Source organism: Suillus fuscotomentosus (assembly GCF_016647785.1).
Source record: "Suillus fuscotomentosus strain FC203 chromosome Unknown F5891scaffold_4, whole genome shotgun sequence".
NCBI classification, from domain to species: domain Eukaryota; kingdom Fungi; phylum Basidiomycota; class Agaricomycetes; order Boletales; family Suillaceae; genus Suillus; species Suillus fuscotomentosus.
In genome coordinates, this window is record NW_024539516.1 from 1,245,785 (window position 1) to 1,272,642 (window position 26,858).

At 46.5% G+C, this 26,858-nt stretch overlaps 9 protein-coding genes across 9 annotated transcripts; 3 read left to right on the top strand and 6 right to left on the bottom strand.

Annotated features, from left to right (window-relative positions):
* The first annotated feature begins 1,182 nt into the window (after positions 1 to 1,182).
* F5891DRAFT_479586 (uncharacterized protein) lies at positions 1,183 to 2,881 on the top strand. Its single transcript, XM_041371981.1, has 5 exons — positions 1,183 to 1,496; positions 1,548 to 1,688; positions 1,742 to 1,897; positions 2,135 to 2,185; positions 2,251 to 2,881. Exons 1-5 carry the CDS (start codon positions 1,417 to 1,419, stop codon positions 2,480 to 2,482), a joined length of 660 nt encoding a protein of 219 aa, XP_041232365.1. The 5' UTR covers positions 1,183 to 1,416; the 3' UTR covers positions 2,483 to 2,881.
* An 882-nt stretch (positions 2,882 to 3,763) lies between these two features.
* F5891DRAFT_479607 (thioredoxin-like protein) lies at positions 3,764 to 4,879 on the bottom strand. Its single transcript, XM_041371982.1, has 4 exons — positions 4,793 to 4,879; positions 4,389 to 4,742; positions 4,132 to 4,334; positions 3,764 to 4,081 (listed from the first exon to the last, which is right to left on the bottom strand). Exons 1-4 carry the CDS (start codon positions 4,822 to 4,824, stop codon positions 3,858 to 3,860), a joined length of 813 nt encoding a protein of 270 aa, XP_041232366.1. The 5' UTR covers positions 4,825 to 4,879; the 3' UTR covers positions 3,764 to 3,857.
* A 43-nt stretch (positions 4,880 to 4,922) lies between these two features.
* Positions 4,923 to 7,289, top strand: F5891DRAFT_1003867 (IgA peptidase M64-domain-containing protein). The gene is made up of 10 exons (XM_041360328.1): positions 4,923 to 5,432; positions 5,490 to 5,620; positions 5,671 to 5,702; positions 5,751 to 5,872; positions 5,938 to 5,958; positions 6,018 to 6,036; positions 6,096 to 6,497; positions 6,533 to 6,634; positions 6,689 to 6,727; positions 6,780 to 7,289. Exons 1-10 carry the CDS (start codon positions 4,955 to 4,957, stop codon positions 7,207 to 7,209), a joined length of 1,776 nt encoding a protein of 591 aa, XP_041232367.1. The 5' UTR covers positions 4,923 to 4,954; the 3' UTR covers positions 7,210 to 7,289.
* Positions 7,290 to 10,092, bottom strand: F5891DRAFT_1003872 (uncharacterized protein). Its single transcript, XM_041360329.1, has 4 exons — positions 9,914 to 10,092; positions 8,297 to 9,828; positions 8,148 to 8,246; positions 7,290 to 8,095 (listed from the first exon to the last, which is right to left on the bottom strand). Exons 1-4 carry the CDS (start codon positions 9,987 to 9,989, stop codon positions 7,739 to 7,741), a joined length of 2,064 nt encoding a protein of 687 aa, XP_041232368.1. The 5' UTR covers positions 9,990 to 10,092; the 3' UTR covers positions 7,290 to 7,738.
* Positions 10,093 to 10,145: 53 nt separating this feature from the next.
* On the top strand, positions 10,146 to 11,441 carry F5891DRAFT_479784 (ribosomal protein L5 domain-containing protein). Its single transcript, XM_041371983.1, has 3 exons — positions 10,146 to 10,182; positions 10,231 to 11,138; positions 11,194 to 11,441. The coding sequence occupies exon 2, from the start codon at positions 10,238 to 10,240 to the stop codon at positions 11,129 to 11,131; it is 894 nt and encodes a 297-aa protein (XP_041232369.1). The 5' UTR covers positions 10,146 to 10,182; positions 10,231 to 10,237; the 3' UTR covers positions 11,132 to 11,138; positions 11,194 to 11,441.
* Positions 11,364 to 16,236, bottom strand: F5891DRAFT_941307 (uncharacterized protein; the record flags this gene model as incomplete). Its single annotated transcript, XM_041374337.1, has 20 exons — positions 11,364 to 12,003; positions 12,054 to 12,334; positions 12,389 to 12,558; positions 12,618 to 12,940; positions 12,992 to 13,094; positions 13,147 to 13,213; positions 13,263 to 13,397; positions 13,453 to 13,599; positions 13,635 to 13,798; positions 13,850 to 14,189; positions 14,245 to 14,459; positions 14,516 to 14,827; positions 14,874 to 15,244; positions 15,299 to 15,350; positions 15,403 to 15,662; positions 15,718 to 15,782; positions 15,836 to 15,865; positions 15,924 to 16,012; positions 16,068 to 16,113; positions 16,165 to 16,236. 20 exons carry the CDS (start codon positions 16,234 to 16,236, stop codon positions 11,364 to 11,366), a joined length of 3,882 nt encoding a protein of 1,293 aa, XP_041232370.1.
* Positions 16,237 to 16,538: 302 nt separating this feature from the next.
* F5891DRAFT_1003889 (uncharacterized protein) lies at positions 16,539 to 17,738 on the bottom strand. Its single transcript, XM_041360330.1, has 6 exons — positions 17,631 to 17,738; positions 17,356 to 17,581; positions 17,231 to 17,308; positions 17,158 to 17,169; positions 17,090 to 17,096; positions 16,539 to 17,033 (listed from the first exon to the last, which is right to left on the bottom strand). Exons 1-6 carry the CDS (start codon positions 17,722 to 17,724, stop codon positions 16,608 to 16,610), a joined length of 843 nt encoding a protein of 280 aa, XP_041232371.1. The 5' UTR covers positions 17,725 to 17,738; the 3' UTR covers positions 16,539 to 16,607.
* A 167-nt stretch (positions 17,739 to 17,905) lies between these two features.
* On the bottom strand, positions 17,906 to 18,651 carry F5891DRAFT_975514 (uncharacterized protein; the record flags this gene model as incomplete). The annotated part of the gene is made up of 7 exons (XM_041376523.1): positions 17,906 to 17,994; positions 18,055 to 18,105; positions 18,132 to 18,218; positions 18,313 to 18,346; positions 18,402 to 18,464; positions 18,525 to 18,537; positions 18,596 to 18,651. 7 exons carry the CDS (start codon positions 18,649 to 18,651, stop codon positions 17,906 to 17,908), a joined length of 393 nt encoding a protein of 130 aa, XP_041232372.1.
* Positions 18,652 to 19,244: 593 nt separating this feature from the next.
* Positions 19,245 to 21,957, bottom strand: F5891DRAFT_1003902 (uncharacterized protein). Its single transcript, XM_041360331.1, has 14 exons — positions 21,550 to 21,957; positions 21,321 to 21,383; positions 21,237 to 21,270; positions 21,158 to 21,177; positions 21,059 to 21,101; positions 20,978 to 21,006; positions 20,792 to 20,895; positions 20,638 to 20,741; positions 20,560 to 20,586; positions 20,483 to 20,510; positions 20,282 to 20,422; positions 20,164 to 20,230; positions 19,583 to 19,963; positions 19,245 to 19,537 (listed from the first exon to the last, which is right to left on the bottom strand). Exons 1-13 carry the CDS (start codon positions 21,571 to 21,573, stop codon positions 19,730 to 19,732), a joined length of 918 nt encoding a protein of 305 aa, XP_041232373.1. The 5' UTR covers positions 21,574 to 21,957; the 3' UTR covers positions 19,245 to 19,537; positions 19,583 to 19,729.
* Between the last annotated feature and the right edge of the window lie 4,901 nt (positions 21,958 to 26,858).

The window sequence follows — 26,858 nt, forward strand, 5'->3', positions numbered from 1 at the left end:
CATGCCGTTCAGTAGACCCACACATCGGGGATCGAGTGCTCATGCTAAGAACGTGAATAAATTGTGGCATACAGATTGATTCGGCGGGAACAAATAGAACCATGTAGAAGCCTGCAAAACATGGAATTTGAATAACGGGGGCAGAACAGCGTGGCAGTAGTATGACAAATAACACGAGTACAGGTGGCATGATACCAAAGCGGTTGGGACAGCGAGATGATGAAAGCAACAGTAACAAGGTAGGCGGAGAAACTATTGTCACTGCCAGGCAGGTCACAGGGGAGTTACGTTCTGGAAATGTTCGCCTTTACATGAGCACAAGGCTTAGCGCGACAACAAACAAAAACTCACGGCATCAACAAGCTTCGAGCGAAAGGAATATCAGAATTTTTTCTCGTAGGCCATAAGGATGCAACGACCTCGGCAGCCGTCTTGTGTTTGACCAAGCATTTGATACTACATACAGAAGTTGCGCGCTATTGTCGATTCCGATTGGGCTTGAGGAGGTTGTCGGGGCTCATTGGTACTCTTTCTTCTCGCCAGGTTACATATATGGGGACTTCTGCAGAAGCAGCGGGGATGTTGCTATGCTCGATGCTGGATTGCTGGTAGCGGCATATCGGGTAGATATCCCCGAACGATTAGCTGCTGGCTTGCAATTCATTATAACCTCTAAGTTCCACATGGAACCCACATGATTTAGGTAGACGGTAGGCGCAAGGCCGGCCTAGCTTGTACTACTGACATCAAGTCAAGTAAAAACTCAGAGCCCTCCCCTTTGTCAGACTAGCCATGTGGGCAAAGGCTTCGAGTAAAATGACAAGCAGTGACTTGCATACCTTGTGCGCAGGGTGCATCCGCCTCCGAGTCAGTGTTTGCAGCGGCCACAGATATAGTTCGTTTTCGACCTGCTCCTTCTGTTTGAGGTATACGCGTGCAGTGCATGTACAGCTCGAGTACGCTAGGCCACACCCCAGCATTGGACATGTCGGAGGTACCTAATCGATAACAGTTCATTCGCTGTTTGAATGACGAGCAAAGAAAAATCAATTGTCAGAGTTTTTGACTGGCAGACAATCTGACATTTGTGAAGTTGTCGGCAAGATGTCGGAGTTGAACTGAGTGTGATCATGTGCCGAGTGCAAATATCAAGATTGACTTCTGAAGTTCTGGAACAAAGATAAGCTCATTGGCTGAGTTCTAACCAAATTACCTCTTCACCCAGTTCGCTCCCCCTTTGCCACCTGAAGTTAACGCTGTCGATTTTTGCTAGGGTATAGCGCTACCTCGATCATGACCAGGATTGCTTCCGTTCCGCTGGCATTTGAATTCTTTACGTAATATGTATTAGAGCTGGTAACTCCCCTCGACTGCTGCGGCCAACTCTCGACCTCAACTTTCAATTAATCTTCATAAATGTGTCATTTCACCGACGCCGCAATGCTAACTACTCTATTCGAGCTAGCATATTTACACCAAGGAGGTGTTCCCGATGAGTAATGCGAGTTTGTCGCATGATTGAACTGGAAACATTAACTATTTGTCAGTGGAACGACTAGTGCGAAGGGTACCTCGCATGCATGTGGCGCGCGCGGCAACAGTCCTGCAGCACCCAACGGAGCAACGGACACAGGTGATTTAGGACATCACTGTGACCTGCCTAGGGATGTTCTACCATCGAGTTCTAAGTATGCCTCGTGGCAACTTATATCAAGCTAGTACTGACAGCAAGGGCTCGGAGGTGCCTCGTATTCCATGAGGGAGAGCAAAAAAGCTGGAAACATATATTTTTCCGAAGAGGAGACACCAGTGTAAGCCCCGGCAATGCCCACGCAAGTTACTGGAGAATACGTCCAGCAAAAGAGATGGTGGGACAAGAAAGTTGGTCGCATGAAAAGTAGGTGAAGCTGTTCAAGGACAGTATTTGATATGCTTTGATCCCGCGGTTCAAAATCGTTCGGCTCGTATTCGATAATCACTAGTGCAACTGTATGTTCAATCCCGCCCAAATCTTCCGATGTATTGTACAGTTTCAGACATCAAAACCTTTTGATATCTGAAAATATTCTTATGGGTAACGACGCTCACGCGCCAAGTCCCCGACTCCCATCTTTCCTGAATTCATCATGCTCAGGTTACTGCCATGTGTGTTGACATGCAACTTAGTAATCGAGATTGTCGTTGGGTAAGTTTGTGATCCGTTCTGTTCTTGCAGTGGTTTTTTTTGCATTTACTTTCTCGAACACATAGGCGGGGTAGCCAGCCCATGTTAATTGGCATGCTCGTTATAATGCCAGAGCATGACAGCTCGCAATCAGGCAATGCAAAATCGGATATGAACGCTGTAGCCTTATGTATTGGGTATCGGGTATTTGAGGAACCACTACCGCTGGACGGCTATATGCGGAAGGGAGCACAGCACATCTTGTTGCCATTAGTGATGGGAATCCGTTTGCGTTCGACAAAGTCCTCCCTCCACTAACGCGGGAGTCGGGGATATCTGGTTGATCATAGTTTACATGGTAACTTACAGAAAATTGTACATAGCATCTCGTACAATTCCATGCAAGCCGATCCATGACTGCCATGGCACTAAATATCCACGACACGAGCCATCCAAGCATCTGGCTGTTTGGTTTCATTGCCTTGCGAATGTTACGGAGGATCATCGCCGGCCCGCTACCTCGGTGTCTGGCCAAAATTGTGGGTCATGTACCTAGTAAGACGGTGACGAATGAAAGCGCGATTGAGCTCTTCAAGTTGCATAGTAGTAGACATACTTCCTAAGATTATTTAGGTGCGTCCTCGAGAAAATTGATTGGGATGGACCTTAGGAGCACGCCTAATCGATGCCTAATGGTGCACTGGATGCCTGAACTCGCATTTTGTGCTTGTACTATGACTTCTGAGGATCCCAATTGGTTATCCTAAGGTGAGGGAACATTTTTGCCACAGGAGTGGAAAATGCTCCAATGCCAGATCCGCCACAGACGATCCAAAGGTTAGGCTTACGACCTGCCTCTTAGATATGTTAATGATTTGGAAATCATTTGGCGTGCAGCTGAGGAGTTGATGGTGTCTAAAAGAACTTCAAGCTTAGCCTCCGGCTCATCGAAGGCCGTCATCTTTCCTGGGAGGTGCTATGGCGAGACAATAGTTCTCCTGTTAGTCGTTTAGATGATGTGGTCTTGACTGGGTAAATGTAAGTGTCGTTGAGCGCATGCATGTAGTTGCAAAGGTACATGCCCTGTCTTTCGAGGACACATAAACATTGACCCTGATCATGATCAATGACCTATGGATAAAATCACCCATTTATTAGTACGCAACACGACCGCCTGCGCCCTCCACGGAAGAACTTGGTAGTGATCGCGGGAAATCTGGTCAGAATCTACCTATTTCCAAAGATCTACGTGCCAGGCGGCCTAAATTATGTTGGGGGCGCCCGGCAGAGCAAACGTTCTGCCAACCAGTTTTGCAGTTATCGAGAATTTTCCACATCATGATCGCGCTCCCAAGCGGAACTGAAGACCACATATCGAGAAGAAATCTCGCAGGCCAACCTAGGCCAACGGCAAGTTTCAGTATTACCTTTCTGACATCCCTCTCCTCGGGTTGTTTCGCTAACCTTCAAAATACTACCCTTTTTGCAACGTCCCAAGTGGAGTAAGTACATCTGGGGCAAATCTGGGGCTCGGTACATAAGGAAACTCTTGTATACCATAAAAAGTGCAGGTTCGTACCAATGGAAGCCAACGGAAGGCAGATCAGCCAGAAGATTCACAGCACGAAGCAAAGGAGGGTTAAGCACTAAGTGCTAAACTTTGATACTTCTCAAATTCTGACACTGTTGCAGACTACATGTCAAATTCAAATTCCGAGTCCGAGTCGTCTTTCTTGCTTTGCGCCCGTACATTTTTGGGTGCCCGAGTATTCGTACTTGTGGCAGCAGACCGCATGCGAGAAGACGTATAATCATCATCCTCTTCTTCAGAGTCGTCGCCATCGGTCGCTCGTCGTTCCCCCAGTGGCCCGCGGGAAATATCTAAGGCGCCACATAAAATCAAAAGTGCCTCGAGTTCTGCAATAATTCTTAGACTTGATATGCAATAGTATTAAGGATAAGCTTGCCTTCAAGCTGTCTTTCACGATCAGCTCCCCATGCAATAAGTTGATTCCGTATTTCCCCCTTGCGGTATACAATTAACATGGGAACTCGAGAATCTGGGAGGTCTGCAATGCATTTGTTGCCTACGATTGACACGAACTTTGAGTGCGGATATCGACTTGCTAGAGCGTGTATATGCCCAAAAGTTCTGTCGCTCCGAGGAATTCTGGTTGTTTACTCAGATGAATACCTGAGCTGCCAGGAACAGAGGAGAACTAACCCGTCCTTGTATAAGAAGCATATCACGCCAGTGCCTTTCTCTTCTTCATCACCCTCTTCATCAATCTTACTAGCCTCAGTGACCTCCCTGGTATAATCATCGCGTCCGATTGGATAGACTCTCCCAAAGCGGGCGCGTTTCTGCTGCAGTTGCTCCTGAGCTAATCGCTGTCTCCGATATGAATCGATATCACGGTCTAGGTCTTCGTCAGTGATCTCTTCGCCCAGCTCTTTTAGCTCTTCTGGGGTGAGATCATCGAGCACGTCGTGTAACTTTGGAGAGCTCGGAGGTGAAGGGGTAGGGGGAGTAGTTTCTTTAGGAGGGATGATGCCGTACTTGCGGAGAGCATCGTTGCTGGGCACGAATATAGGCAAGTATAGAGGAAGTAGATAATATTTGCTCACAATTCCGTATCTTCGTTGGGATTGACTGCCATGGTGGAGAGACTTTTACGTGCGAGTGAGTGATTCAGTTCCGCAGGTGATGCGCAGATTTCGCTGCTGCTTTATTTGGTGTTGTGTAAATTGATCATTTATTCCGAACTTCATTGGTGACTTCAATGAAACATGAAGACATTGCTGGCTACTAGTGTTGTTGCAGTTACCCTCGCAGCTAGTACCGGTGCATACTGGAATTCTCGACCATACCAACTGACACTTCGACGGGAAACCAATACTATAAGCTCATGTGACATCGTGTCTTTCGGCGAAACACAGTTGCACAAGAGTCTCTTGCCAGCGACATCAGGGCAAGTCATCAGGCAGCACAATGTTGTACCATCTGCTGGATCACTTGGCGACAAAGAAATAATACGCTTTCTATCATATAACACCAACGAATTATGGCTTCGTGCGCAGCTCGAGTGTTCGAATGACTTATCGTTTGTTGGACTCAGTGGACTCGAGACGCAGGTGTCATTTAGGGATCAAGGGGTGCTGCATGGTATTATCTTAGATGTACGAGTTCCGCCGCTAGAAGTTGTCAGTCTTTTGCAATCTGGGCCGTCAGACAACCGTATCGATCTTGCTTTCTTCTCTGACGGGTGTGCGTTTTCATCTGTCTTTCTGCATGTCACACCCTCAGTCCTTGCCTAATGTACAGACACAATGCGTGAAAGAGACAAATTTCTTGATGACGCAATGCGTCTGGTCACCGACTTATCATCAAATCAGACGTTCTCCACCGTCAGGCCTCTATTGAACTTCTGGGCTGTGTTCTCACCTAGTCAAGAAGTTAGTGCTTTCAAATTGGCTACTGAGCTTTAGGCTGATCCATCCTCCAGAGCGGCGTGGGTGTCAATGGGAAAGCTAAAAGGTGCTTATCATATCCATGATCCTTTACTTCATACACATTCCGACCTAGGACTCCCTTTGGGTTATACCGCGATGGCACGGAATTGAGGGGCCTATACGCAAATAACTCTGATGTTGCCTTAATGGCCTGTGCGTCTCTTGGAAATAAATGTAACTATGCGATTCTCCTTGGTACGTGTTTTGGACCAGGGATACATCCTTCAACTACTTCCCTTAGGCTTACTTCATTATTAAAGGCAATGATCCATTATATGGTGGTAAGATATCCCGTTTCTATCTTTAAGTACCGCATCACGCTGACCACTCCCATGCGCAGGACTTGGCGGAGAATATACGTATGTCTGCGATTCCGCATTAATTTGTTATCTTCGACATACTCACAAAAGGTGTGAAGGACAACTACTGCCTCCCTAGCAAACGGGGCGTTAGTCCTTCGACACGAGATTGGTCACTCCATCATCGACGTAGGCGAAGAATATGACGGAGGATTTGCTTATTTCGGTGTTAATGCTGTTCACAATCTCTCAGACGTGACATGGACACACTGGCTCGAGCACAAGGAAGATGATGCAAACCTGTTCCGCGCAGAACGGTCTACGATGCCGATGCAAGCGTATCCGTGGACACTGCTGAATACGACTCAACCATGGACCATTTCTTTCTTGTCATCAGGAAACTACGCACGTCACCTGATCAAGTTCTCGCTGTCTGGCCTCCCAGATCAAGATGACTTGGTTATCTTGTTCGACAAAGTCGATTTACGCTGGACTCCAAGAAAGGATATCGGCGTGGATAGGTGGCACTATGATGTTATGAGGACACGTCATTGAGCGCTGGCGTGCATGAAATCTCGTTTGTCCTGAAGAACAACGCTCTTGAAGGAAGCGCGCAACTATGCAGCGTAGAGGTACTGGAATATGGGACAGAAGCTGAGTATGTTGTGATCACGCCTATCCATTAACTTGGTAGATCTAACACCGATGACAGATTTAACGCAACGCTTGGTCACTATGGCATATTCCCGACGTGAGTGTGTGGTTTTTATGTTAAGGAGTTTAAGCTATTGACTGGTGTGAAGGTTCAGCATGGATAATGATACGTCTTATCGTCCGACGAACGACGATTGTCTCATGCGCAGCGTCACCAAGCCCAATTTCTGCAACGTGTGCTTGGAGGGCCTTTGGATATCGCTGCTCAAACGTATCGATCTCATCGACAACTTCAAGACACTGTGTGGGGATGACCGCCACAGAACATTCGAGGTTGATCTGGTTCCGCTTGCTGAGTTTAGAGAACATCCTGTCTCCAGCGAGGAAGGCTACACCATCACCTGGTCGAAGGACGGGAAAGTACTTGCGCAGTTTGCGAATATGACACATGTAGACGTGGGGGATGAAGTTGGGACGTACCACGTAGATGTTCAGTTCTCGACGAAGGAAGTGCGTGTAGACAAAGATGGACTGCTTGGAGCTAGCAGGTCGTTTACTGTTACTGAGCCTTGCCTCTGAGTTGTACGATAGGATGTTAACACCTTGAGCTTGAAAATTGACCGAGTCTAGTGGTTGCCTCTCGATTCTCCGTCCACATATCCCAAATAATGTCATACTATTAATGTTTACTTTTGCACTTGCAACTCGCGATGCAGAACAAGAATATCACTGATGATGTATATGTAAGTGAGTCAATCCGGAGTACTAGAGCACTAAAATAGTTTGAGAGTGTATACCGGCCATGGATCCATAATATACAAGGTAAAGGAGCGGCATAAGAAGAGAGACGGATGTGTTCTGCGACAGGGCAATGTTATGAGTGGAGGAGGGTACGGAGCGGAAAGTGAACGAGAGGTATGACACTCCAGTTGTCTTGAGTGGTAAGGTATGCGGAAAAAAAGGAACCCCAATATGCAAGGAAATCCGAACGACGCGGCTAAGAGAGGAATGAAAATGACATATGTGCAAATGTGGATGAAAAGGGAAAGTGAAAAGTGAAAACATGGGACAATGAAGAGAACGAGCACATGCTTCGATATCGTCGCAATCACATAACAACGCACTTGCAGCACCCAGCGCCTGTGTCTTCATCATGAGGTACTTGCTGTGGTGACTCGAGGTCAGTGGATGGTCGCGTAACGTTGATGGTCGGAATATCTGTACGTCGGTAGTGCGAGAACGGCGCTGGAGAATCAGGAGGACGTGGGGTCGTTTTCCGACGGGCTGGACGGATAGGTCTCTCTGGTTCTTCGGTGAGGGGTAGCAGTGCCGGAGGTGGGCTTTCAGGTCTCGATGCTGGTGTCTCCTGAATCATGCCTGGTAGCTTGCCGAATTCATCCATTGGTATCTCCTGTCCCCGAGGCGCACGATACTTGGAGTAATCGTAACCAAAAGTGCCAGGCGCCTGATGCAAACATCAGCAATTGGTCGGATACGATAATTGTTAATGCACTTACTGGAGCAACAGGACCGGGAGGTTTTGGACGAGGGCTGCCATCTGCTTGCTCGAACTGACCATCCAGACCTTTCTTGCGCGCAACAACCGGTAATACCACCTGAAAAGCGATCAGCGAAACAATCAATATAACTACTCTTATCTTATCACCTCGTCCCAGGTGCCCGACTTTTGAATTGGTTGGGTCCACGTGGGTATGGCGTCAACCATACCATCTCCTTCGGGAGTTGGATATGAAGCGACCGAACCGCGATTGTCCTCCTTCCGTCGTGCAGCGGAAGGTGGCGTCTTCGCTTTCGTCTTGGACTTCTTCGGTGTTGAAGGCGACACCGGTCTATTCGTGCGACGTTTATTACTTGCTGGATGATCAGGCGATTGACTCTGTGATCGTGAAAATGACCGCCGATGGGGACTTGTGATGGAATCAGGAGGAGAGGGGATCAGAGTTTCGGAACTGCGTGTCGTTTCAATGGATGTATTGGCTCTGAGGGGTTCCGAGGCTGTACGTGCAACGGGTATTCGAGAGGGTGGCATCTCGGTATTGATAGTAGGGTGTGCTTCACTGCGGGTATTCTCCGCAGAGAGCCTGACTAGACCAGGCGTAGACGCACTGTATGGAGGATGAATGGTGACGTCTTCTGTACCGTCGTATGCGTTATAGAAATCCTCTGGGTCAGCGTCATGATCACCATCAATATCCGTAGGTGGGCTCTCGTCCAGCACCATATCCGCCTCTTTTGCTTTCTGTTCATCTAGATACAGACTCTCCCTTTCCCGTAGGCCAGAGGCACTATCAGCTCTCTTTCGTCTACGGCTGTACTCCAAAGCGGCAGAGACGTCCCGAGGTGCAAAACGGTGTGTGCTTGACTTCGTGTCGTGTCCGAAGTTGGCGATACGCAACATCTCCATGCGTTTACCTACACGCAATTCCCCGACGCCACCGTTCCTATGTACGTCTCCTCTGTACCAATGTTCAAATGGACGTTCTTCTGATTCATTGGAAGGCCGCGGAGGCGCAAAGGTAGTGTCGTGGTGAGACTTTTTGGAGAGAATAGAGGAACTGATAGAACTCGCCCCAAATGGAGCGGGTTCATTCATGATATTTGATCTCTGATGTCGAATGGTGGCATTTGACAAAGTAGGGTCAGTCTCGTCAATAATCCAAAGATCAGGAGACGTGTCAGAAGTAGGCGTCTGGTAGGAAAGGACGTCATTGCGACTTTCTGTACCAGTCGCGATACTCTGGTCATGACTGGAAGTACTTATGGTTCTCCCCCGTGCGGCCATCGGTATTCGGGTGGGTTTCACGTCAGAGATGCGGGGGGAAGTAGGGCGAGAAGGATCTGGGGTGGGTAGAGCGTGTCCGTTCGCGTAGCCGTTAAGTTGAGAAGAAGAATCGTACAAGTATGGTTGAGAAACTGTGCGAGCGCGTGTATATGGAGGATTGTGTGAGGAAGCGCCGTTGGCACGGGATGCTTCTGAAGGACTTCTTGATTGTTGCAAGCTTGGTCTGGGTATAGCACTAAGTTTCTTGTGTTCCGGAGAATAAAGTGAATTTGGGGCCTGATCTCGCAGAGTATGGCCCGAAATTGAAGGAGCGTTCGACCTTGGGGTGTCGTCCGTAGAAGAAAAAGATGCCACTGACAGGCGTTTAGCAAGGATACGACTTTCGCTTTCTAGTCCTGAAAAAAAAGAAGAGAAGGCGGGTCCGTCAGAATTCGATGCCTGGGGCTTCTGGACAGGAACGTTATGGTATTATATACGTACTTTTGCGAAGAGTGGGCACGATTGTATCGTCCCATAGTGTTGGGAGAGCTGATTGCGCTGTTTCCGTCAAAGCCATTAAGTGAACAATTAAATGAAAAGAAATAAAGTCGACCGTCGACGTCGTCAACAACGTTGAGGACTGCGAATGAATTAGCACTGAGGCTGACCTGACCGTTAACCCGAGGAAGAAGTATGAAAATATTTCATAAATAAATATTTCCATACTTGGTCCATCGCTTTGCTTCTCACTTCGACTCTCGCGTCCCCCAGTTCGTTTTCCGGTTTTCTGATACCTGAATCTATTCTCACAAACATAGTTTTCAGATGAGTGCAGCAGCAGCTCGCATCTCCCACAGTGCACAGGCAGTCCGTCCTTTCAGAAAGCCTCCAAAAATTCGCAAATTCCTCAAGCGTGACGAGAATGGTCTTCCAGTGCCGCACGTCAGGAATCTCATTGTCCGCGACACGCACCCATGTCGTCTCATGGACCACTACCACACTGCTCTTCAAGACAACTTGATGTACATGACTTACAATCACGAGTCTGGCACACCATCATCACCACGCCAAATCCGTCTCACTTACGACCCCAATGACCCTTACACTAAAAACCGTTATAACCCTCCTGTCGGTGGCTCCCAGGCAGGCAAAAAGCCGGCACCTCCGACCACTTCTCAGAATATCGTCCATTTAGAAAAAATAGTCATTCATTCCATGATGAAGGAAGCACTTACCAACCGGAGTAATCTACTTGGTCTCATCGCCGCGTTCCGTGCAATGTCGGGAGAAACCGAGAGTGGTGGAGGTCGTCCTTCGAGCGGTGGAGTGCAGATCGTGAAGGGGAAAAAGAACGTCGGCGGATGGATGCGCCCTGGTATCCCAATCGGTGCAAAGGTCGAGTTGAAGGGACCCAAGATGTACGACTTTTTGAATACCCTGGTGGAGTTTGTACTTCCGAGGATTCGAGAGTTCCCTGGCATAGTCATGCCTCCCGCATCATCAACAATGAAATCTCCGAGCGGCGTGGCTGGTGTCGTTTCATTTGGCTTGCCGCCAGAGGCCATGGGCTACTTCCCTCAAATTGAGGTCAATTTGGACTCGTACCCCAAGCCTTATGGTATGCACATACACTTTGTCACCAATGCAGTGGGGCTTGGTGCACAGAATCGTGCAAGGGCACTGGTCTCTGGTTTCCAGATACCCTTTGCTCGCAAGTAGATTACTTGTACGTCCGTTACCTTGCTCCGCTGTTTCCTAATTTGCTCATAATTTATGTCCAGATTACGTTGTTAATCGAGTTATTTGTTCTCTGCATGCCATCATTAGCGAGGATATATGGTAATGCGCAAATAAGAGTACTGTCTGTGATGACGATGCATGCAAAGCTAATGATAAAGAACGGACAATAAATTAATAAAAAAGCATCCAGTCTAACCAGACAATAAATAGTTCATCTTTGTCCTCCATGAGATTGCCAAGATATATCACCAAGTCTATGCCTGGATGATGAGTACGTCCTCTCTATCCCTGTCCTCGATGTTGGAGGGGGACCCATGCTAAGACCCAGCAACGACGAGTTTGGTCCCATCATCGCAGACGTCTCCGATGCTGTCCGCCTGGCTTTCTTGGGTGCTATCAGACCGCTTTTCGGAGTATCATGCCCCTTGAGCAGAGACCTGTTGCCCACCGGTTTAAGTGCAGGGGCTAGTGCAGGTAGAATCTCTCTCGCCAGCTCGCGCACCAACACAGCACCATCATCCTTGCTAAGTTTCATGACCATTTCATGCAATCCGTAGCGTTCCACCAACATTGCACGGTTTGGGTGCACGTCGCAAACGGTCCGGAGGATACGCAAGAGGTTGAGACGAACGACCGCACGGCTGTGGTTGAGCCTGTCAATGATGCGCTTGAAGAATTGAGATTTGGCAAGGCCGATGGTGAGCGGGGTGGAGATACGACAGATTTTGAGAAGGGGGTCGAGGAGGTTTTCAAAGGAGTTGGCTTTTGCGGTTACGAAGCACTTAAGCAACGCCTCGAGAGACTCAGAGCTGACCAGCTCATCTTCGATCTTGGCCGTTTCATCTTGCAACCTGAGTTTACGTTAGTCGTAGTACAGGACGCAATTAAAAATTCTCCTTACCATGACAGAATCGCCTCCAAGGCGCTGACCTGGAAGTATGGGTCCTCTAGAAGCTTCAAGTAAAGCGCGAGACCATTGTGTTGCCAAAGGATATATCTGCAGCTTTTCCCCGCGCTAGCCAAGTCGCACAGAATGGGCAACGCAAACTGTTTGAGAGGCGAGCTGGTCTCAATTACTCGCTTCAAGCACGGAATAATGCCGGCTTGAGCCGCCTCCTCTTGTCGTGACTTGTTCAGCCGACAGAGGTTATAACAGGTCTGGAAAATGTGATTTGACACTTCCTGAAGTACCATTTAATCTGGGCGACGCCCAAGTCGTGATCTCATATGGCTTACCGTGCTATGAGGACCGGTCTTCTCTTCATCCAGTAGCTTGATGAGTATCTCGATGGCGTTAGTGTTTTGAAGCACCTCGAGCAGATTAGCATTCATGGACAAGTGCTTCACAGCTTTCAGCATCTGAACCAGGCATTCCATCTCCAGAAGCTCGCACGCGCGTAATAAACCTGCCATTATAATTCCAAGTCAGGTGCATCGAATCTAATCATTGACACGAAAATCTCACGTCTGACAATCTTCCGAGTCCCCATGGCGTTACGTACGTGAATATCGCTTTGTGTCACTTGTGAGAATACGAGAAGGATCTGTATAATCTTGTGCTTCATCTCGATTGCATTGGGACTGGAATTACCCATGACATTGAGCAAAGCGGAGGAGAGGGGATCGAGGAGGCCTTCGCGAATAAACATACGACAGAAGTCATTCTTAGTCGTTGGAGTTTGCAATTCGAACACGCTTCCTATGCCGTTGAGAGCGTCGACGACGAGCTCAGTCTGATCTGTGTAGTCCTCGTCCAACAGATCGACAAGAACTTTCAGGCCACGACATCTATTACGGGATGTGAACAGGTGCATAAAGAGAAGTCAGACAAGCACGTACGATATAAACATTTGCAACGTCAATACAGATGTGTGGCAGAGTAACCTGATGAAGTTGGATGCCTCCACGCGACACTCAGAGGAATATTTCTTTGAAGTAAAACCTACAGGATGTCAGCCCTTCATTATCAACCTCTCCTGGGTCATGACAAATACCCATCATGACCGGAATCCCACCGATGAGGCAGAAGCTTTCTAAGAACCCAAGATCGCTTGTGACCAACTAACCGACGACGTCAAGTTCATGGATCAAAATTAGGTCGCCGACTTACTAAGTTGATCATGCGAAGAAGTTTCATGAGGACGTCCCTGGAACACTTGCCTTCCAGTACCTCTAAAATCGCCAGCATACCATGTGAAGACACCAACTGCACAAGCATATCTGGGTTTTCTGTCATGATATTGATCTAGAAATGTGGCGATGCATCAGACTATAAAACCATTGAGTTTGATTGAACTGACCAGTTGATCACAAGCATCACGCAGTTGGAAGTCAGGTGCCGAGGGTGTTAGTTCATCGATCAGTTGGTTCACCATGTTGCACAACCGAGCATTCTTGTCGCGTTGAAGATTAGTCTCAAGGTCATCCTCAGCAAAACCCTCGTCAATCTGAAGAATTTAGTCAGCCAATATTCATGGATGACGCATAAAAACTTGCCTCTGCGAAAGGATCGTCTTCGTCCGAATCGTCTCCGAGCTGCATTGAAATCAATCGCCATAAAATGTCCGAAATAAAATACAGGCCTTACCCATGACTTGTTTGACAATTTTGTGTTGAGTTGCAAGGTCTGCATCGGCTGCTCGAGAGCTGCGAAGCTAGAGTTTGAAATCATTCATACAATGGCATAAGACTACTTACTAGTTCCCCCAGGTTTTCCAAAGATATCATCGTAGTCCTCATCATCCTCCTCAGCATACTTGCCAAATTCGGCATGGCTAGCTGCACGTTTTGCCTCTGCGCGACCAAAAGAGCCGGAGGCACTTGAACTAGATCCAACAAAGGAAGATGAGCGGGAATGTGATCGTATCGAACCTGTAGGTGGTAGGCCCATGCCAGAAATAGGACTGAGAGACGGACGAGATGCTTTCCGTGACAAACTAGGAAGGGGTGCAGACATAGGACCGGGAGAACCAGAAAGGAGTCCGAGCACTTTGATATCGTCAGGATGAAAGAGTCCCCTGCGTACCGAATTCTTCATCTTTGACATTGTTCTCGGTCAGCAATAAGGAAAAGAAAGGAAGGGATGCACTAACCTTAAAATCTGCCACTTTCTCTTGAAGTAGGAGCTCGTCCTCCTCGGTTGCGATGTCGGAATAGTCCTCGACGATGGGCACAATATCGGCAGACGGTGCCCTTGCGAGTGGTATTGTCCCGGGGCCAGCTGGGCTACGATTTGGTCTGATGGTCTGCGCATTATCATCACCTTCCGGTTTTTCATCTTCCATGGACGTCTTCTCCAAGGCGGAGGCTAAGTACATAGCAACACAAAGTAAGATCACGACTCTTGTTCAATCTCGCACGTACCTTGTAATTTGGTGAATGAGGGTCCATCCTCAAAGTCGTCGTCCCAGTTGTCTGTCTGCTCTTCTGGAGGCTGAAGGACAAAAGCTAGCGGCTCCCGAATCTTCTCGATTAGAGCGACGGGGGCAGAAGGCTTTCCCGGGGCAATATTGGGTCCTTTGAGAACAGAGTTGCCAGAGGTCGAAGCCTGGAGACCAAGGACTGAATGCTGAAGGAGTGACACCGCAGGTTTATCTCGACCGCCACGGGTCGGGGATGGTGGTTGGCCTTCAGAGACGGAGTTACGACAATTTTTCTTCGTGGGTCGTGTAGGGGCTAAGGGAATATGAGTGTGGAATTGATAAAAACAATGATAGATCACATTTAAGGGCTTCATTCCATTCCTGTACCTTGAGGACAGCCTCGTCGTAGTTATAGTTGCTTTTGGGTCTCCTGCTGTCAGGGAATGATTGCGGCCCGCCTTCTGGAGACCTCTGTCCATTTCCCGCGGCCATGTTCATCTGCTTCTTTGCAGATATCATCCAAGGATGACGGAGTAATTTCTTGGCTGAGATTCGGAGGTTACAGTCCTTCTGAAAACAGTGAAGTAGAAAATCCTTGACAATCGGTGAAGCACCATCGGGAATAGGAGGGCAGTCATCCTGAACGATCCGAAAGAGCGCAGGCATGGGGTCGAGGAAGTGATATGGAGGCTTGCCTTCAAGAAGTTCGATAACTACACAACCAACGCTCCTGAATAATATATCAACTTTGATGTTGATTCGCAAGCAGTTGAATTATACTTACCAGATGTCTGACGCTGTAGTTGCACCAGATTGCTCGATAACCTCAGGTGCCACTAGCGTAGAAAGCTATAAGTCGCGACGAAGACACACACCATGACAACTCACTCCAATAGGGACTGCCCACAACGGCATCATCATGAATGGCCCCAGTTGTAGTAGAGCTAGCGACTCCAAAGTCAGCAAGCTTTACACAGCCATCCTTATTAGTCAAGATATTCGCGCCCTTTATATCACGATGGATGACACCTTGGTCGTGCAAGTATACGAGCCCTTCCAGGACTTGACAAATGTAGACCGCTACCAGGTTCTCCGGAAATTTACCGAAGCGTTTGCAGATATTATGCAATGATCCATTTTCACAGAACCTGACACGGTATATATGCTCAGTTAATTCTCAGTTGAAGTGGAATGGGGACTAACTCAAGAATAATGTATAAGTACTCCCTGGTCTTGACGAAGCCCTTGTACTTGACGATATTAGGGTGCTAAGGAATCAATCGGATAAACGATCAGACTATAACTTTCGAGAGCCACATACATTCAAGTTTTTTAGTAAGTCGATTTCGGACTAGGATGAAGTCTTGAACAACGCGCCCGAAGCCCTTGATTATGAGTCTCCGACTCACCATTATCTGCCCGAGCTCTCCCTTTGGTATGTTGCTAAGTTGTATTTCCTTCACGGCCACGGTCTCACCAGTGGCCCAGTTAAGTGCCCCTGCGTACATCAACGCTTGCATAAAGTCTATCTTTACAGAAATCTCATTACTCACGGTAGACTTGACCAAACGCGCCCTTTCCAAGAGAGTCCCCGAGTTGCTGCACACATATTCAGTACAGTGCCACGATGTGTGTCCGATGCAAACAAACATAATCATTGAGAAGCTTCGATGTGCTCGCGCGCTTTCCGGGACTGGTTGAAGTCGACGAAGGAGTTGCCATAGCCTTGGATGGGATATGTTCGGTATCAAGGTGGGTATAGAAGGATGGCCTGTGGTGGATGGACCTGGCGTCCAAGTCCAGATGACTTTAGAAGGTATTTAAAGCGTTTAAAACCAGGAAGACAAAAAGGGAGCTCGCAAATGATTCTCTAAGTTTGAGTGTCGCGTCCTGCGCTGACGAAGAGCAATGAGCCAAGGTCACTGAGCAGAACCCAGTCTCATTTGGAAGTCTTCGTTCACCTGTCACTGTCACTCCTTGAAGTGACCGGGTCTAATAATTGATATAAATTTAGTATAAGTACATTGCATTCGCATCCTGAATTACTAGTACATATAGCTGTCACAACGAACTAGGTAGAGAACCGATGTAAATCACACAATGTCTGCAGTATTTCGCTGGTCAGAATTCGAAGCTGAAGGCCAATCGACATGTTCGCTAACTGGACTGTCACTACTACGACTCAGGATAGTTGGATCAATATCGGTGGTAGAATCTATCGTGCTTAAGCGAGGCCGAGTAGGGGAGATTGATGCATCCTCTGCGAAGGTGATAGTTCGCACAGGGGGTACAACGAAACTTGCCGAGCCAGATCGCGCATGGCTGCTCGACTCGACGCGCGCTGCGGAGGAGACAGAATGTGATCGCAATCGGCTGAGCACGATCGCTTCACCTGAGGGTGTGTGTGTATCATTATTGCGTGTGGACATAATAAAACTTTCCGCTTGTAAGTGGCGGTGACCAGGTTTATGAAATGCTTCCTTCTTGAGGTTAAGAGTAATCCTTGACATCATTGTGACCTGTTGACCGTGAAACTGTTACTCTATGACGGATACGAACTTCAAGCCGTGCTCACTGTGAGACTGTGACAAAATCATCTCAATCAATCGCTGCTATTGGTGGTTTACTAAAAAAAACACTCACAGAAGTTCAAGCCTATGCACAGCGAGTAAATCAATAAAAATCTGAGCAAACACTGTGATGGAGATATGCGTACTGTGCGGCGATGTTTTTCACCCCTGGTTGAGCTCTGATAATCATGACTGTCAATATCAGATTTATGGTGCAGATGACGCTGTATGCTTGGTGAGGCATGCTATCTGGAGAGCCTGGTTTGCGCACCTGTAGTACAGTAGCCCGTCTGCAAAAAGAGTGCGGATAATATGCCCCGCTTCTTTATTGCGGATCGAAGGAAGCGTGCGGTTCAACGTCAACCCAAAGACATACGTGTCGTAAAGCAGAGGCAACCAAGCTGAAGCTGAAGCAATTTTTCCGCTAGAAAGTATCTCAAAACTCGCATCTGCATAATTTCTGATAAGGACACACGAATTGAACACCATGCTGCAAGCTGTAAAATCGTGAACAAGGTTGTCATGCGCGAAAAATGAGTATCTCACAGTGAATGCTGTCCGATAAGTGGGGAACGGCTGAGAACCATGTTGTAAACTCATCCGTTGTGTGGCGAAGATGATGAAACCATACGTTCACCATAACTCAATAGCCATGCAGTCACTACAATCCAAGCTAGCAGTAAAAATACCGCCGGCGCGATGGCAGCCCATTGATGTTTATATATTGCAACGACGCTGTATTCTCGATCATTAGTAGATGTTTGCTGGGAGGAGAGATAAATTTCACCGTAGCAGCATCATCAACCCAGCTATCTCAATGCCTATAGCTGTGGTGGCCCCTTCATATCGAACAAAATGGCGGCAACTTGAACAATGTTAACTAAGTCCAGTGATGCAGCGCAATCCTGACCTCTGCAATCAAGGTTGTAAGATTCATCACTGGCAGATAGATTAAAACATCAAAACTCACTGTGTAGTCCCATGAAGGTAGGGTATATGCTAGTAGAGGTCACAGGTGAAACTGTAAATCAAAAGCGAGGTACTCACCAACCAGATTAACAATGAAGACGAGAGGAGTAAGATATCGGTTCTGGAACATCAACCCGGACATATGAGCTTTTTTACTAGCAGACACTGTCAGTACGTGTGCATACCAGTAGAAACAAATATATAACTTAGCAAACAGGTTCAGATACAAGTACACATCCGTATCCAAGATGCCACTCACAGGTCCTCTTAGGTTGTTTCCATATCAATTCAATCTGGCGCGGAATATGTTGATGAATTCGAGTTTCACCAATTTTGCTGGTGTCATACCTCATCTGCGCTGGTGATAATGTGGTCCCAGACCAATATGGTGAAACCAGAGATCCCGACATACTAAGTCATAGGATATCTATGTCAGCTACTGGCAACAACAGACTAGGCGGAAAAACGTACAATCGTTTGGCGCCTAAAACGGTAGGTATCAACTATGCAAAGATGTACTACAACGGCCAAGCACGGCTCACGTTTCAGAGCCTGAGATGACCTGGAGCATTTCATTCTTTATTGATTCTGCCGCCATGGGTGAGTGCGAATTCAGCGGTGAAGACTAAGCAAGTCAGTAAGGTGTGTGCTTCAGGGAATATTTTAAGATTGTTAAACATGAAAGGTTGTCTGAATGGAATTGTGGAGGGTGAGGGAAACGTTTGCAAGGTTGTGATGAACGCATTTATACTGGATGGCATTGTCACAGCGCCCGATCAGAGTCCGAGTCATCAATGCATCACTAGTCACTGTGGACTAAGTAGTTGGCTATTGAAATATTGATAAAAGCCACCGAGCGCCATCAATCGATGATCGATGATCATCCGGTGTTGTACGTTGTACTATGTACCATGCATCGCTGCGTGGAGTGAAGAAGTGGTACTTATATATATCCATTTTGAGAGTGTGTGCTCTCTGTAGGACAGTACTTGATGCTTTTACCTCGGAAAAGTACCATTGAACGTGATGTCGCAAATGGTCCACGAGTCATCTTGTGCGCGTCTAAATTGGCCGGTGGGAACGGCGGACTGATGAGGGTACGCCTTCATATCAGTGTATTCGCGACTTCAGAGGTATGGAGGGGCACAGGTGCCCCGAGCCCATATCTTATTGTATCACACCAGGGATGGGACTGGCGTGCCAGGCGTGGGACGTTGGCATGTAGATTGTGGCCCCGGCCTGATAAGGAGAGTTGATAAAAGGCCGGTGCATACAGGATCTAACATAAATAGCTTCCACGATCATCCTCCTTGCAATGTATCCTGCCTTTGTAAGATATGTATACATTTCTTGGTTCAATATCAAAATAACGACCATGTAACTGCGTGATCGTAACTATGTGACTGCGCGTATGGCATTCAGAAGGCGCAGGTGTTCGGTCATCCAAAATGGAGGTCGAAACACGTATGATACAGTGCACGTTCCTGCACAATGTCAAACAAGAATGACAGACGTAACAGAAAACATACTGTTCCGGTGCCAGCGCTACCACTGCCTGCCCAGCTGACTGGTGTGAGGATGGCACAGGCTTCCTGAGCATTCCGTCGCAGCGCGCAGGGCAAAATTGTACTACCCATGGCTAGGACAATGCCCTAGGGTTATTGAGCATGGCACGATCATAAAGACTCCACATCAACACTTCCAAAGGTTTGAGTATCGTCCGTGGGATCCAATTTTATTGGGATTGGTGGAATAGGAGTTGTTGAACATGGTAATTTCAGCTGTGAATCATGGTCCGCGAAGAACCTCTGCTGGTGTCCAGGTGGAAACCTTGACACCGTAGGCGAACAAGGCTGTTGGTCACGGACTTGCTTTTTCAGATGAAGCGTGACCCGCGACGTCATGACAACCTATAGCAAGAGTAAATGTCAATCAAGAATGGTTTTGGCCTGCCCGTCAACTTACCGTTAACCTGACAAGGCAATCACGAAGTTGTTTAGCATAGCAGCAGACAGACGAACTGGGAATCTCACAAGAAAACTAATCTAGTGAGCAGGTATGAATCATTGTAGTCACAGACACAGTGCTGATAGACTTACTGAGCAGCAACGCCCTTCAGGCCCGGGGGCGCTCGTACTATCATCACAGTCAGTACTAGGTTAGCAGAACATATAACACTGCTCGATCAACAAATTAGGCGGTTGGCTTGAATCGAGAAATGCACCCACATGTAGTACAATATACCCTCGGATTGTAATGCTGGCAAAATAGGACTAATTTCATTCCGATGATAGGTGCGCCATAGGGTCATGACAAAAATGGCAGTGTCGTATGCTAAAGGCAACCATGCCCGAGTAACAGAGAGAGCCCTGACGATGCAGTATGGTGAGTAAAATTTAAAAAAAACCAAGAGAACAGTGATTTCATACAGCGGCAAATCATAATCCTCATGACAGGCTAACAAGAAAGTCAGTAAAAAGTCGCTACATCGGGTAACAGTACTCACAGTGTATTTGTTGAACATAAGGAACAACTAGGAATGCATGATATCACTGTTATCTGCACAAGTAAAAGGTGTGCTCACTTTTACCAAGAGTCATCAAACATGCCTCAAGTGCAACCCGAACTAATAAGAGAAAGCCTGCGGCCGCAACGACAAGCCTGCGTTCCCGATACAAAACACGAATCCTACAAAAATTGTAAGAGGTACCTCATCGTCGCACTTGAACTGAACCCACCGCATCAGCATTATCAATTCTGCTATACTGACACCAAGGATCGCCATGGCACCTTGGTATCTGACGAAATTTCTGCAACTTAACAGCAGTTTGATGCCAGTCATCTTTAGATCGGAAGCCACAAACCTCTAAGATGATACAGACGATTAGATTTGGAGACACTCAATGGACAAAGCAGTCGCCTACCTCTGTGGGCCAATTGGGGAGGGTCAACACTGACTATAAATTTCAACAAAATGTAATCTACGACGAAAGGACGGACCTCACCAATGATGTTAACAACAAATCCCAGAGGCGTGATATATCGATTCTTGGTTTTGAAAGAGGATGTAATTCCAGAAATGAGTTAAATGTGGTTTCACGTACCAGCAGAAAGAGCCACCCAACTAGAACGAATTTGGAGTGAATTATGTGGATAATATTTCAGAGGAAAACCTATACTTACGAATTTTTTTGGGTTGACACCAGATTAAGTCTACCTAGAAATACTTTAGGCCCATTGTTGATATAAAATAGTCATGAAACATACCTCGTCCGCAAAGGTGATCATATGATCCCAGCACAGAATCGTTAAACTCGCGATAGCCACAAACTTGAGATACAATGGCACATCAGATGGCGAGAGGGTGATTGATCCGAATAAGACGTACGGTGACCGCCTGTTGACTAGCAATAGTAACGCCGAGAGATAGTTCATTGAGGCATGCAATACAAAACAACAACATAGGCACTTACGCATGGAGCAAATATAGGGTCACAGATTGCGTGGTCACAGCATCCATTCTTGACAAAAAGTGTAACAGACAAGACGAGACGGGCCCGCGAGACCCTGCAGTTGCGATCTCTGGTTGGCCACTGGTGTCTTATATAGACGTCTGATCCCATAATAGAGACTTTGCGTCAAGGGGTAATCTACTTGTAAGATACGCGTCTGCGAAGGTCATGAGCTTCTCCGAAGAGAAAGACACGTATTACAAGTCCTTGGGCGCCATAGACGGGACGTGTGCTGAGTGTGCGGCTGAGTCGTACAAGTGCAATGCATTCGGGATCCCAGTTCCAATTTCAGGGAGACGCAATGATTCATCGAGCTGGGTAAACCGACATTAAGAACTCGTCGCAAACGTTCGCGAAGGGGAATGACTTAAGTCCTCAGGCCTCAGTTCGTAATAATCACAATGGGTGGCACTAGTGGCTGTGCACGAATAATACTAATTACAGTACTCTCCTTGGATACTAGTACAGTAGATATGCTCATAATGCATAATGCATAAAAAATTGTAACAAATCAGGATCCAATCTTTTCGAGACACACCAAGTCATCCATTCATAGAAATGAGCTTGGTCCATATATTGCTGTTAATGGATAATTTTTTGCACCCAAGAATGATTTTCTAGTGATTTGTTTGTATTTTATTTATTTATGCATTATGAGCATGTCTACTGTACTCAGATTACTAGTGATGTAATGGTATCAGTACCGTGTATACTGTCAATGACAACTTGCTGTTGAACGAAGGAAAATTTGAGAATCTTAGTCGTATTATTTTCTAATTAACCGTAAAGTGCGATGATGGTTGGTAGTAGTATAACATCTAGTGTCTGTCTGAACACCTGAGGTTAATGAATATGTTGTTGACCACTTGAACAACGTACTTTGCATGTCTATGTCATACAGTAGTCTGTATGATGGTCTTATTCAAACCATTGCCTCCAGGTACCTTCTGTGTTCATTGTTCGCAAGGTCAAATGCATCAGTCACTGCAGGGAAGGTGAAGCACATCAGGAAATCGGGGAGATGATGTTTTTCCTAGATTTATTTGGCAAGATCAGAGCAAAAATCTACCAGATTATATGCAAAGACAGAACTAGACAAAGCGATACATAAGCATAAGCACATTGTGGGATATTATAGGACAACCACAATTGTGAGGAGAATACATCATGTCTTGCAATAATGATCCTTGATAGGCAGAGAGCTACAAATGCTTATCACAATGACAGAAAATGAATAAAGTTTTGCAATGCATAACAATCATGATTACAGCATTACAATTTTGCTATTGGATTGCGAGCCTACCATACAAGTTGCTCACATTGTCACGCTATTATAATTGTGTCCAAACGTACCCAACCATTGACAAGGTATTATAATAAGTGGGATCTTGTTGTTTCGTCCAACTCCTCAAGTAAATAAAAGCAGTTAGAGGAGGAAAAACAAATCTTATCGATGAGACATCTAAATTACGCCTACATTCAGAGGAAAGGAATGTGTGTATGTATATCAATCAATAATGTAGTAACATCAACTTATTTGGAGGCTGTCTGGGTTGAGGTGGAGGAACAGGCTTGAACTCTGCAGGCCCCCGGGGTGACAGGGACTCGAAGTTTCTATATATTGTCCGGTGATTAGGAAGCGCTGTCTTCTTAGATAGATGATCTATAGATAAACACCTATAGAACCAAATATCTCCACGGTCAGTGATTCAAACAAATACCAATGACTGATAATGTGGTCTTTCGTGGGTGGCTTGTCTTTGCTCCTAAGGTACAGTCAGCAATGTATAGCTCTGCACAACAGTCAGCAGTCAACAATCAACAGTCAACAGTCAATCCAACAGTATGGATATGAAGCACAATGATAACAGAAACAGAACCCGATTGGTCAGCGATCAACAACAACAACAACCAAACAACAGCAAAAATATCAAGAGACACAGTCACTCTAACAGTATAGAGATGACACAATACAAACAGACACTCCTCCTAACACTTCACACAGCAACAATGATTCGTACACAAACTTAGTGCAGCAAGTTGTGTGGAGTTACAATGATAATCCCCCTCAAGAACAAAACAGGTGAGACTACTGTCAGACCTAGTCAGAGCTACCATAGCACTCTTAGCCTAATATTGAACCTGCTGCCAAGGAACTCACAATGTGTTACAAGTAACATCAGCTACTTGCCCCCTTATCATTTTTTCCTTCATCCTCGTCCTCGCCTCCTTCCGGCTCGTACTCCTTCATCGACTATCTGTTGATTGGATCCTCGGGACCGCCCCCGTCCCTCGTCTCCCTCCTATCGCACCAATGTGTGCACATGCCTTCGGGCTATGACTCGTTCTGACTCGTGCCACCAATGTGGCTTTCCTTATCTTCCTTTATCTCTTATCTGACTCGTGCGTGCTGCGCATTGTATTTCTTACCGTTGGTTCATTCCAATGTTTCTTGGTCTCATTCCACATTCAACCTCTCATCACTAATCAGGCTATACTGCCATCATACCTATACCCTTTCCGTTTCCCCTTTACCCTTACCTACAGTACGGTAGCCTTGCCCTTAACCCTTTCCACTTAGTATAAGTAGTCGGTCACCCTGTACTAGATTCCATAACTTGAATCTACTCAATCTTCCCTCGAACATACTTCCCTCTGAAGCCCCCTCAGCTTCAGTCTCTAGTATCTTTTCTTAGGTGCTCATCGCGCCTAAGTCCACCTCGATCGACTACTCATCGTTCGGACAAGACAGTCCTTACTTTGAGAATGTCAGTGACTTTGAAGACATCCGTCTTAGAAGTCACGTGACATGTGCGTCTCTGATATCTGCCGACTCGATGTCGCCAGTCTCAGTCGCTACACCGGACCCTTCCGGTCACATCACGAACATTAGCAGACGACGCCCCTCTTAGGGCTCTGCCTAACAGATCTATTTGAGTGCGTAACACAATGAGTATTCAAACAGACTCAGGAATGGGCGGCCTTGGACTTCAATACCAAGTCCCCTTTTCAATAGCTCAAGCCTAACTCGCAAATGACTACTTTGGCCCAGTATAACACGCAGATGTCTGAGGTCAGCGATTCACTGTCAACACCTAAAGTCTCCCCACAAGACTATCCTAAGTCTTCAGTGGACAAAAGAGACAACACCAAACTTCTGGGTAAGAATGAGACTGAAACTTTGATGCTTGAGAGAAAGTTGATAGGAAGGAACAACAACACAATCAGACTGCTACAACAGAAACACTAACACCATCACATTCACAGAGACTGTTAGCAACAATGATCACGACACACAGAGACAGCGATCAAAAGAGATGGTCAGCACACACAGTCACCAACACACCACACTCAAACTTGAGAGACAGAGAGAGTGAAACAGAGAAACAGAGATGTTAGTTTCACAGTCACAAATCTCAGACACGTTTCCAGAGAGACAGAGAGAGAAAACCAATCACAGAGACAATCTCAGAGAGAGACACAGACACAGAGAGACAAAGAAACAGAGAAAAACACAAATAAAAAAAAAACTCTAGTCTTGCTAGTTGTCAGACACAGTGAGCTCAAGGTATGTGCTAGATGTTCAACACAGTGAGCTCAGATATGTTGTGCTGGTTGTTGAGCACAGTGAGCTCCAACCTTGAACTGCACTTGCTGAATGCTGATTTCACACTTCACTCACAATTTTATTCTGAGAGGGTAAAAGTGGCACTTGGGCATGCATTTATTGGGCAAGAAACAGCTCCTTATATAGACAAATTGGTGGCTATACTACTAGTTTCTCGTACTTAAAGTTGTAACTTTACTGTGATAGTACCAAGTCACACGATATCTTTGAGTCAAAAAGTAAATATTCATAACTCTCGTTGGTATAATAATGAGTCAGCAAGAGCTGTGTATAGCCCATGGGTCAGGTGTCCCTTGATGACTCAGCTAGACAAAGAGTGAGAAAGTGATTACATATTGTGTACATATGTTTGTGCAATCTGTGGCTGATGAATTGATTGGTAGCATAATGACATAAGATGCGTATTTAAGGATTTGTAAGCTTTCCCACAGGGTAACCTTATGCAAACATATTTTTCATAGTCACCTGGTATGTGTGAGAATCTTTCTGAGTCATCCTCATGGCTGACTAAGCAAAACTCATCGCAAAATTAAATGTACAAAAATATTCCATCCACTCGTGTATAATCTCGTAAAATGAAAAAAAGCGAAAAATATTCCCTTAGCCTTAGTCTGACTTCAGATCACAGGAAAAATGATTTCATAGGGCATAGGGCTCATAGGAGAGTGTTAGTCATCCATGCACCGAACCAGTTTGGTGCAGGTCAGCGCAGGGATCAAGATGATTCCTGGCTAACCAGAAAGCGCCAATTGCAGAAGTTCGTAAATGACGCATTTCCTCTCTTCATCGTAGTGGACTTCAGTGTAGCCCTAAAATGATGATCCTATCATTATGATTAGCGGGTTGTAGTGGTAGCCATGCACCAATAATGGAAAGTCCTTTCAGAGGGGATGACCCTTGAAGCCTGAACAAAAATATCACTGCAAGCAAGGTTGGATAAAGCTGTAGATTATCATGCCCAGGACTATGATCCATATGAGCATGAAGAAGATACCGGAGTAATCAAGGTCTGAGTACACAGGGAATAAGTAAGTGTTGATAGATGAGCGTGCCCAAGACTTACTGTTGAACCATGGTCAGGTGTAGAAGCGGGACCAGCTTGAGTCAGAGTCGGCGCGAAGGGCAATTCCATCCCTCATAAGAGACCTCGACTTGACCGAAACATAAAGAGGACAGCAGGTCCGCCTCACACTGCAAATATTATTTGATGACAAAGCCCAGCCTGCTCATTGCTGACCAGTGTCTCCCGCCTGCTCGCTGCTGCCTGCCAGTATGCAGCCGTTCTTAGAATACTGCATTTATGCTCTGCCCCAAGTCTACCTTATGACAATGCCATGCCCACTACCCATCTCTCTTATCTGTTGGATGCCCTTGGAGTGAGGTTAACAGGTTGCTGATATCTAGGTCAGGTGGCATCATGGCTATAGTGGTGGCTGACAGAGATCATGTCAGTGTGGTAATAACGGTGGGGTGGCTGAGATCGCATCAGTGTCGCTGACGGCGGGTGGTAGACCTACTCTCCTTTAAAAACACAGCGAAGAAATAACCGTCATCCTCATTCTTTCCCAACAGTACTTCATCAAACAACCCACAAGCGACCTTCATGAAATGAGCAAAAACGGGAATCGACATGTTGCAAACCCATGCGGTCTTTATAAAATGATT

Bases quoted from the DNA above. Each gene is read 5' to 3' on its own strand.
- F5891DRAFT_479586 (XM_041371981.1), top strand. From the start codon at position 1,417: ATGTGTCATTTCACCGACGCCGCAATGCTAACTACTCTATTCGAGCTA. The intron at 1,689-1,741 runs GTATGCCTCGTG...AAGGGCTCGGAG, and splicing joins GTTCTACCATCGAGTTCTAA to GTGCCTCGTATTCCATGAGG. The intron at 2,186-2,250 runs GTAAGTTTGTGA...TCGAACACATAG, and splicing joins GTAATCGAGATTGTCGTTGG to GCGGGGTAGCCAGCCCATGT.
- F5891DRAFT_479607 (XM_041371982.1), bottom strand. From the start codon at position 4,824: ATGGCAGTCAATCCCAACGAAGATACGGAATT. The intron at 4,743-4,792 runs GTGAGCAAATAT...ATTCGTGCCCAG, and splicing joins CCCAACGAAGATACGGAATT to CAACGATGCTCTCCGCAAGT. The intron at 4,335-4,388 runs GTTAGTTCTCCT...GTAAACAACCAG, and splicing joins TGCTTCTTATACAAGGACGG to AATTCCTCGGAGCGACAGAA.
- F5891DRAFT_1003867 (XM_041360328.1), top strand. From the start codon at position 4,955: ATGAAGACATTGCTGGCTACTAGTGTTGTTGCAGTTACCCTCGCAGCT. The intron at 6,498-6,532 runs GTGGCACTATGA...CACGTCATTGAG, and splicing joins AAGGATATCGGCGTGGATAG to CGCTGGCGTGCATGAAATCT. The intron at 6,728-6,779 runs GTGAGTGTGTGG...ACTGGTGTGAAG, and splicing joins CACTATGGCATATTCCCGAC to GTTCAGCATGGATAATGATA.
- F5891DRAFT_1003872 (XM_041360329.1), bottom strand. From the start codon at position 9,989: ATGGCTTTGACGGAAACAGCGCAATCAGCTCTCCCAACACTATGGGAC. The intron at 8,247-8,296 runs GTGATAAGATAA...ATCGCTTTTCAG, and splicing joins AGTCGGGCACCTGGGACGAG to GTGGTATTACCGGTTGTTGC. The intron at 8,096-8,147 runs GTAAGTGCATTA...TGTTTGCATCAG, and splicing joins CTCCCGGTCCTGTTGCTCCA to GCGCCTGGCACTTTTGGTTA.
- F5891DRAFT_479784 (XM_041371983.1), top strand. From the start codon at position 10,238: ATGAGTGCAGCAGCAGCTCGCATCTCCCACAGTGCACAGGCAGTCCGT.
- F5891DRAFT_1003889 (XM_041360330.1), bottom strand. From the start codon at position 17,724: ATGGTGAACGTATGGTTTCATCATCTTCGCCACACAACGGATGAGTTT. The intron at 17,582-17,630 runs GTGAGATACTCA...ACGATTTTACAG, and splicing joins CTTATCGGACAGCATTCACT to CTTGCAGCATGGTGTTCAAT. The intron at 17,309-17,355 runs GTGCGCAAACCA...CCAAGCATACAG, and splicing joins GACGGGCTACTGTACTACAG to CGTCATCTGCACCATAAATC.
- F5891DRAFT_1003902 (XM_041360331.1), bottom strand. From the start codon at position 21,573: ATGGATGCTGTGACCACGCAATCT. The intron at 21,384-21,549 runs GTGACCCTATAT...TTGTATCTCAAG, and splicing joins ATGCTGTGACCACGCAATCT to TTTGTGGCTATCGCGAGTTT. The intron at 21,271-21,320 runs GTATGTTTCATG...AAGTATTTCTAG, and splicing joins TGATCACCTTTGCGGACGAG to GTAGACTTAATCTGGTGTCA.